The following is a 9,185-nucleotide window of genomic DNA, read 5'->3' on the forward strand; positions in this document are numbered from 1 at the left end:
AAAAACAAGGTGACGCCTACATGACTCCCGGATGGGACCTGATGAGCAGGGGAGAAATGCCAGGGAGAGGAGAAAGTCCCGAACAACTTGCTCCTAGTATGTGTGTTGGAGCGACAACAGACCAGGCACTTTGAAGATATTGTTATATTTTGGGCAATAAACCAGCCGGAGTAAATTACAAGGCACTTCAACCTTTGAAACATTTGTCATTGTTTGCTCCAGCCCCGACAAGGTAGGCGGATGTTGACCAATTCGAAGAATCCAGCAAAGACACTTCAAGTCTATTTTTGATGCATGCTAGTTGGGTTGGGTTCCTGCAGTAGCTCTGCTTGGGGGGGCTCATCTTATTTCTGGCAGCAAACTCCGACTCTGTTTCTGTTCCAACTTCTGATTCAGCTGCAGCCTGAAATGCAGCAAATGTTAAATTCCTCTCCCTATTCTCCGTCTACATCAGGAGGAGTAATGGATCTGCAATGTTTCCTGTGCTGGAGAGTCACCCTGCTGCTTTTCCTCCGTAAGGCATTTTGTTGTTACCGTGGTCTTTATAACATTGTTCATGAAAGCGGGAGAATACAAAACTCATATCAATTGATTGGTTGTTATTTTCTCAACGTTTTAATATGGTTATACTGTAGTTCATTTCAACACATGATACTGTTAAAAGAGCCGTGGCAATCAGCTGCGCCAGACATACTCTCAGTAACTGATTTAACACTAAAAAGCTGGCAATTAAACCCCAAAAAGCCATTGGACAGTTCAAACCACAAAATCAAAGCAAAAAGGGCCCGCTTGATACGAGCTTCACCCTCTTTGCTTTTTTGCCAACAACATTTTTGTCTGCTTAGTGTTGGTCGCCTGTCATCATCACCAATATTTAACCAAATATCATGTGATAAACAAGCACAGAGCCCCGATGACAGTTTGACCTTTCCATCATGTTGAATTTGGTCCACTCAACGGCACAACTCAAATCTACCGAAATACGAACCCCCCACACAAACACAGCCTTGGCATAGAACTACTATGGGCGAAACTGAAGTGTCTGTTAAATGTCATGATGTCCAGGGGGTGTGAAATTTTAATAGCTTCAGACTTTGATATTTGTTGAAGTTTGTTGTCAGACGAACACTGGAATTTATTGTCAGACTTATTTCCTTCCGTGTCTCTCTGACATTTTGTGGATGTCCGGTCCCCGCGGGCTTTCTAGACAGATGCTTATTTCCCTTCTCTGAGGACTCAGAGTCATATCATAGCAGGAAAACTCCATTCATATGAACTAGATCATTCTTAAAACTCATGTCAACTGCCTTTCGCATCAGTGACTCCATTTGTATTATTTACCTCATCTCCATTGTTTGCCTACAAAGCCTCAGCTACGTGCAGGCATGTGATTAATGCAGAAAGGCCTACCAGGCCCACAGCAGGTCTGACATGGATTTTAGAATCTTGATGTGCCTTGATGGATATCACATTAGGCATAACTGTCATGCACCATAAATCATCTGTTGACATTGTTTGACTCAATGCATACATATATTCATAGAGTACATGCAGAGGACAGAGATGTATTATGCCATTGCTTATTTTATTAGCTTCCATTCTGCCTAAATAATGAAAACCTTCCAAAAGCCAAAAGGTGAAAACTGATGAATATGAAATAGTCCGTGTGGAGGGAAAAGACGCCAGTGCAATAACAATCTCTGTCTTTAGTACCCTGTGAGATGCAGTGTATGTCAGTGCACATTCTCAATGAGCAGCCGGTGCATGTAATCCGCGGATCAAGTCTGGTTCTCATAGCCCGGATTGAGCGCGGACCCCAGGAAGAGGTCGCTATGATAACCTGGGAACGGGAGCATGAAAGCGGAATCCCTACCGGCAGAGTTACACTGGCCACATGCCCTGACAAGAGCCTCAAGTGTGCTGGGACCAGGCCAAACGTCCAAGTGAAGGTGGAGCAGGAGGAAATGACACTTCAGATTAATGGATACAGCTTAGCAGATAGCGGCGTGTACGCCGTAACTGTGACGGATCTCGCCGGAGCCAAGACCACAGCGCACTGCATCGTCAGGGAATATGGTAAGACCTTAATCAGATGTTAACTTATAACCAAATGAATTGCTTTCACCCTCCTGAATGAAACCTACCTGTCATGGCGAATACTATGCGTCATAGAGTAACATGACCAATCAATCTTAAATTTATGAGATAATACCATCAAAATACATGATTGTTCCTGGTACAACCTGAGATGTTACATCCTGGTATATAAGAATTTGGAAAAAGCACCCATTGTTTATAATTTTAACTGTTCACCAAAATTGATTTGTGGTGTGGCAGTCAAGAAGTCACTGAAGTGCAGATGTTCATCTTTTATTCCGTGTGAGTAACACACACACACACACACACACACACACACACACATACACACACACAAAAACACATACATACATATATGCATACATTGCAGTAACTGCATGAGGTTTGCTTTTTAAATAAATAGTTTGTCGGTTTCAGACGCTCAAAGCTAATTGGACCGTTGATGAAAGAGCACCTTCCTGAGTATCTGTATTCCTGCTGGAATTATCTGACGAGACAAAGAAAAAGGGACGGTCCCTCCTCATGTGTCACACACCGTGGTTGCAGCACGAGTGTGTGAACACCGGTGGGAGTGGGTTCACCGCTGTGCAGTGATGATGTGATCCTGATAGAAACAGCGGGGTAATAATTTTGAAGTGAAGTAACTGTGCAAGGGGTTAATCAATCTATTCAACTTTAAAAGGGTGTAAGGTGAAGAAATTGGAATTTTTTTCAGTCAGTAACTTGAATGCAACCCTTTTTTTCTTTTTACTACAGATCAAACTGTAAATCCTCCACCCCATTAAAACCGCAGTGGTGGCTTACAAAACCAAATAACATGGATTTGTTTTTTTTAAAGCATCACAATTGAAATACTTGCTTACCAGACTGTGAGACAGATTCAGAGATACGGTTTGGCCATGTTCTGATCCATCTGAATATGAGGCTGTTTCTGCAAACCAACCTCCTTGGATTTTATCCAAGTTACCCAAGCTCCTTGTAAAGTCTACAACAGAGTTGTTAAAAAAGATATGTGAAAATGTGTATTTGAAATGTCAGAAAATTGACTGGTAGAGTTAATACGGGAAATTTTCATCTGCTAAACAGGGATTTCTTATCCCTTATAAACGTAATACTATAGCAACCTTTGAGTCCTTTTTAATATTAAATGTCATATTTTTATTTTATTCTTCTTTATTTTTTCAGCAGCAGTTTATCTTCATACATTTAGTCAGCTTGGAAAATTCTTGCTTGAGTACAAACGTCTTATCACTTGGAATATTTAGAGACGCACCCTGAATTGTGTTGCGGAGTTAAAACAAAAGATGTCCCCTTAGGTCCATGTAGGTCCATTGCTAATGGAAGTTCATGTGTTGTTGTTTTTTAGTAGCCACCTCACATATTCCTTATATAAATAAAAACTGAGAATAAAAAGCTTTCTGACCTTGGAGTAAGAAATCTAGAAGAAGAAAAAAATATTATCAGTTAATGGTTTAACATCTAAAATTGTACACACATACTTGACCTCCTTTCTTGCAGAATAGAGGTCAGGATGTTTAGACGGCGACAGAGTAACAATGACAAACATTATTTTCCTGCCACGTTATGAAACTCTGCAGGGCCAGCTAATGAAAGCTGATCTTCATTGAGCAGTGATATCGACTCCGAAGCATTTCAAATATTAATCGGCTAGCTTTTCTAGTGCTAAAGTGACAAAACTGACAATTACCAAAAGTATAATGAACATGCTTTAATTTCATGCCAGCAGCCATTGTTTCCTTCTGATATCACATTTAATAATGAGACACTTGAAATTAAATTTGCTAGAAGGGTTTCGCTCACTGGGTCTTACTTTTGTCTTAGGGCCTCTGGTTGATTCTGGTCTTGTGGCGGCTCTCTAGTTTTTCCGTCAAAGCTTTTTTTTTTTTTTTTTTGCCTTTACCCTCATCTGTCTGCTCTAACAGCATCAATTCATCAGCTCCACTCAATTCTGCTCCACAGCTTTCATGGTTTTCCATCATTTTATTCACAGACATTATGCCTCCCTCTCCAGCCTCATCATTGTCAGTGAAACTGAGCCGGTTTCTCCTGACACCATTAAATGTCTCTCATGATTCTTTGTCTTCGATCCTCTAGGACAGCCATGCAGCCATAATTCTTATTTTATAACAGATAAAAGACTAGTGCTGAGCCCTTCACCCCTCGCCATCCTCTCTTGTACCTGTTTAAGCTCTTCACCTCCCTCACCCATTTCCACAAGACGCCCTCACCTGTGTATACCTGCGTCTCTCCAGAGGCCGTCCACCACGTCTCGGTCAGCATCAACACGTCCCACTCCTCGCTGGTGTGCGGCGAGGCCTGGGGGACGAACCCTCACTTCAGCTGGCTGTATGAGAAAGCGGCCATCACCCAGATGGTGGGTCGAGTGTCCAAGGACGGAACGACATTGTACGTGAAAATGATTCCCATATGCGGCCACTTTACCTGTATGGTCAGCAACAAATTGGGGTACAGCTCTGCCACCTACACCGCAGGTGAGTGATAACACCGCACTACGTTTACCGTCTTTAGAAAAGTTTGGTAATTTCTTGCACTTTCTCCACCCTTAATCTGAGAACTTAACTTCTACTTTTGGTATTTATGGAGTTTAACAAATTCCCCGAAAGAGATATCTTTTGACATGAGGTGTCTACAACAAGAGTGCTTTGTGTCACTGTGTAAAGTACGGGGTTCCTTTTTTCCGAGCTATCTTTTTTTAAATAAGCTAATGTTTTAACACTTGTCAAAACCCCTTAAATGCAACTGACAAACAGTTTATTTTAGGCTCAAATATTCAGTTGTTTGTTTTGAGAAGCTCCTTATTTTCCTCAAGGTTGAGCTCATCACTCTGGTGGTTCTCGGAAAGCTGCTTGTTTGTGTCTGTGACCCCTGTTGCTGACGTGTCGACAAGAAAAGCAGCAGCTGAGCGCAGAATGTATATTATGTTTAAGGTGAAGGGAGGAAGCTTATCTCTTCTGGAGAAATGAATTCTCGCCTATTGGTACATGCCTGTAGGGCTAATTTGATGTTCCAGTAACAAACACTCTGAAAATATATATGCCGATAAAGCAGTTCCTTCCAAAAGTACTTACCAACATAATGACCAAAAAACATAGGATATCACCTGCCTTTTGGGGCTGCTGGATAAGAGGCATGTAATACGTATGCATGTGCATGGGCATGTATAAGTGTATGTGCATGTGCATATGTATGTACATGTGCATGTGCATGTGTATGTATGCACACACACAGCTGGCGGGTTTGTCTGTTTGCTCATCTTTTTGTTCAATTTAGTTACATTTTAATCACTTCAAATCACAATAAAAGAGAAAAGGGTTTGAGGCATCATAGGGGGGGTTGAAAAATCCTTATTCTTAATTTGTAGCGTTACCATAATGGGTGGAACAACTTGTAAAAATCACTTCAAGTCAGACTTTTGTATCATGGACCATAGTTATACGAGCTGAATCCCAGCTGTACTTTGTTCGGTGTATTTTATCACCGCCGGTGTTTAAGATTTGGGATTTTATACAATAGGATCAATAAATCAGTGCTGCCGCTGCTGCCGCTGTTCCGCTGAGACAAATGTAATTCTTGCACCTGCCAAGCTACCTGATGATCTAAACAAAGAATTGTAAGACACTGCTCCAGTTAAGTGATGCTGTAGATTTGCTAAAGCGAGGCTCTGTGCTCTTCTGGGCCATCATCTTGCTTTTTGTTATGTGTCTTTGTCCCGCTTGGCAGAACCTTGTAAAACGGAGAGCAAAGGGACGACGGTGGCTGTGGTTTGCCTTTTTTTCCTTCTGCTGATTGGAGGAGTGCTGGCATTTCTGCTGTGGAGGTGCAGTCACACACACACAAAGAAACACGCACACACAAACACGCTGACACGCTGTGATGCAAATCTCATTTCAGGCTACGCTCTGATAACAAAGCGGAGAGAAAACAAAAACATGGTGAGAGGCTGCTGAGGGAAAGAAAGAAAGAAAGAAAGAAAGAAAGAAAGAAAGAAAGAAAGAAAGAAAGAAAGAAAGAAAGACAGAAAGAAAGAAAGAAAGAAAGAAAGAAAGAAAGAAAGAAAGAAAGAAAAGTTTGAGTTTCAAAAAATCCATTCAAGTGCTATGATTTGACAAGAATACATTCAAGGAAGACATAAAATACTCAGTTTATTTCAATGGAAGTGGCAGGGTGACATCAACTCGCCATTACTGTCAGTGGAACACAATAGGTTTCTTACTGCCCAAGTAAAATAAGTTCCCCTTGGTTGTTGGTTAGTAAAAAGAAATTATATTCCACCATGAGACTAGTCTTAATTAGTGCTTTGAAAACTGTTAGTGAATCCTCATTTCTGAGGTCACAAGCCTTATTCTTGTCAGTGGAGGCTCTTAATCATGGTGAATTCATGTCGAAATCTTCTTGTCGTGACAGCTGGACTTGAATTTCTTCACTTGAAGATGTTTCACCCCTCAAGTGAAGAAATTCAAATCCGATTTCGACCAGAAGCCTTATTCTTCCAGATGAGCCAAATGGCTAATTTGGTGGAGCCAAACAAAAACAAATCTCACATAATTGATACCTTCTCATTTTTGCTGGAATGCTTCAGAGTGAAGATAAACTAATGGAAAGTAAAGTTAACCCTCAGACAGAGAAAAAAACCCTTTGAAAAATTAAAAAGTGGCATCAACCTTGGGCATTCAGTAAACAAATGAGGCAATATTTCAGAATCAGAATCAGAATCAGAATCAGAATAAACTTTATTTATCCCCGGGGGGCACACAGGGTAGCAGCATCAAATTATGAACATCCAAATTTGTTCAGTGTCAACTAAACCCAACAGTCTCGTGCCACCCCAGACTTGAAATGTGCTCCAATGCATTTGTTGCTATAGCCTCGTGCATAATCATCCACTGGATGTCGCCTGTCCATTTTTCCAGCGCTGCCTTGCACAGGCCTCACTACATCCCGATCAGGGAGGCGTCTGGTCCAATGAAGTAAAGTCACTTGGACTCCTTCACCTGTGACAAAGGCTGTAGGTTTAGGACCTTTAGGAAAGGTTATGTAAAGGTCCTTTTTTAACTTCTTTAAGTGTGGGGTGTTGACGTTGAGCTGCAGGCCATCTTGGTCCTCCCACTCCCGGTCCGTGGCAGGATGGTCAGCGAGGAAAATCTGTCATCAGTGTTTTCACTCCGGGACTCATGGCAGGAACAATACGTCGCGAAACGATTTCAGATTGAGTGGAAGGGTAGTGCTTATTTCCTCTGCAACTCTATTCACCAGCCTGATAGAGGTGATCTGTCCAGATTATCTCAGTGCATTTAAGGCGGAAAGATGTAAAAGATGTAAAAAGATGTCCCAACTCTGTAAGACCAGCTTTGCTGAGGCTGAGGCATAAGCTTGTCGAGCACAGAGACTGGGACCTCAGAAAACTCCCATCAGCCCTGGGGTTCATTTTTAAATCCACATAAAGGCTAAAGGCTAAGACCTGCCAGGCTTGGAGGACTGAACAATAGAGGGACAGAAGTCCAGTTTGAGTGAAGATCCCCGGCTGCATTGAAGAAATAAAAACGTGATATCCAAGGCTGCGATGGACAGGCCTGCAGACCAATGACATGGTGGATAAAGTCACCCAACACAGACCCTTTGTTTACAGGAAATTCAGGCGTGCAGACAGAGGAGAGCGGCTGAATGACCATTTGGACGACACCATCTGAGGAAACACCAGGGCAGAACTCTTCGGGGTCTGGGAGAGGACAGGAAATGAACCAGACAACCAAGGAGGAGCTAGTTGTCCGGTGAGCAGTGAGCCAATGACCTTACATCGCAGTGGACATTGAACTGAGAATGTGAACTGCTTGCTGGTGAAGAGAAAAATATCCAGAAATGGATAAATAGCTTTTCAGTGCCAAGGCTTTCTTCATACTGCCTCCCGCTGGTCTGCACCTCATATTGCATATTTAATAAAGTCATTCTGTAAACATGTCTGTGATCCTTTGTATTGTCTTGAAATGAGCTGCCCCAACAGGGACAGAACTAGAGGGAGTTGTGAATAATTTTGAGTTTAAGCATCTGAAAAGCAGACCTCTGGGGTTATTTTAAAAAGATAATAAGAAAATCACTGTGGAATGCAGAAATGTGGTACCGTGATAGAAGACAGATGCCCTCTCTCAACACTTTGTAGTCTCCTGGATGCCGCAGATGTGGTGCCGCTTTTATTTCTTGACAAAAGACGAGACGAGCCTTTTCAGAAGCCATTCTTTTACAAAAACTATGAACCGCTTACATAGACACTGAGGGTGACTGCCCTCAGCAAATGTTATTTGTGTTCCGTGTCTCTGGTCATTGTCCCAGTATGTAGTTGGAATTCTCTTTGTTCATTTTTAAATGTGTTTAATGATCTCATCATTTAAATGTTCCATTTGTCATGAAGCAAAGACCACAGCGGGATCGTCCACCAACAGAGTTCTCACTGACCAGAGAAACAAGATATATGCTAAATATCACAAGTGACATATTTTCAAGTTGACTCTCTATTGGTCTCCAGACTTCTATTCAGCCCAAAGAGCAGCTATATGTCTATTTGATTTTACATTTGAAAACTGAACACTATTAACAGGTGCTATTTGGACAAAAAAACGTTTCCTCCTTACACACACACACACACACACACACACACACACACACACACACACATTCATATTTATATCTATATGAGCATACACATACACATTCAAACACATTTAAATACCTTCATTTAAGGCTGAACTGATCTTTTAAGTTAGTTAAGGTTTGCCCTCATTTACACAACCAAAACAATATTCCTTTGCTGAAAAATTCTTTTATGTGTCACAAAGCAGAACAATCTGAGAGGCGATCACTTTCTAGATGTGATGCGCCTTCTCTGGGGTTACAGAGGAACTATTGTAGATGAAATCTTTTCAAGTTGACTCTCCATCTGCCTCCAGACTTCTATTCAGCCCAAGGAGCAGCTATACATCAGTTTGTTTGTTTACATTTGAAAATTGAACACTTAACAGGTGCTGTTTGGACGAAAACTTATGCTTTACCTCCTT

At 41.6% G+C, this 9,185-nt stretch overlaps 1 protein-coding gene across 1 annotated transcript; it reads left to right on the forward strand.

Moving 5' to 3' along the window:
* Positions 1–27: 27 nt before the first annotated feature.
* LOC147230331 (uncharacterized) lies at positions 28–8,094 on the forward strand. Its single transcript, XM_086153655.1, has 6 exons — positions 28–232; positions 455–514; positions 1,711–2,076; positions 4,371–4,610; positions 5,860–5,956; positions 7,766–8,094. Exons 2-6 carry the CDS (start codon positions 463–465, stop codon positions 7,824–7,826), a joined length of 816 nt encoding a protein of 271 aa, XP_086009781.1. The 5' UTR covers positions 28–232; positions 455–462; the 3' UTR covers positions 7,827–8,094.
* The last annotated feature ends 1,091 nt before the right edge of the window (positions 8,095–9,185 follow it).

Source organism: Fistularia commersonii, chromosome 10, assembly GCF_037954325.1.
Source record: "Fistularia commersonii isolate RoL2024-O1a breed Wild chromosome 10, RoL_Fcom_v1.0, whole genome shotgun sequence".
Lineage (NCBI taxonomy): Eukaryota > Metazoa > Chordata > Actinopteri > Syngnathiformes > Fistulariidae > Fistularia > Fistularia commersonii.

Excerpts from the sequence above, each read along its gene's own strand:
- LOC147230331 (XM_086153655.1), top strand. The coding sequence starts at position 463 with ATGGATCTGCAATGTTTCCTGTGCTGGAGAGTCACCCTGCTGCTTTTC. Across the intron at positions 4,611-5,859 it reads CTCTGCCACCTACACCGCAG|AACCTTGTAAAACGGAGAGC; the intron begins GTGAGTGATAAC and ends CCCGCTTGGCAG. Across the intron at positions 5,957-7,765 it reads CTGGCATTTCTGCTGTGGAG|GAAATTCAGGCGTGCAGACA; the intron begins GTGCAGTCACAC and ends CTTTGTTTACAG.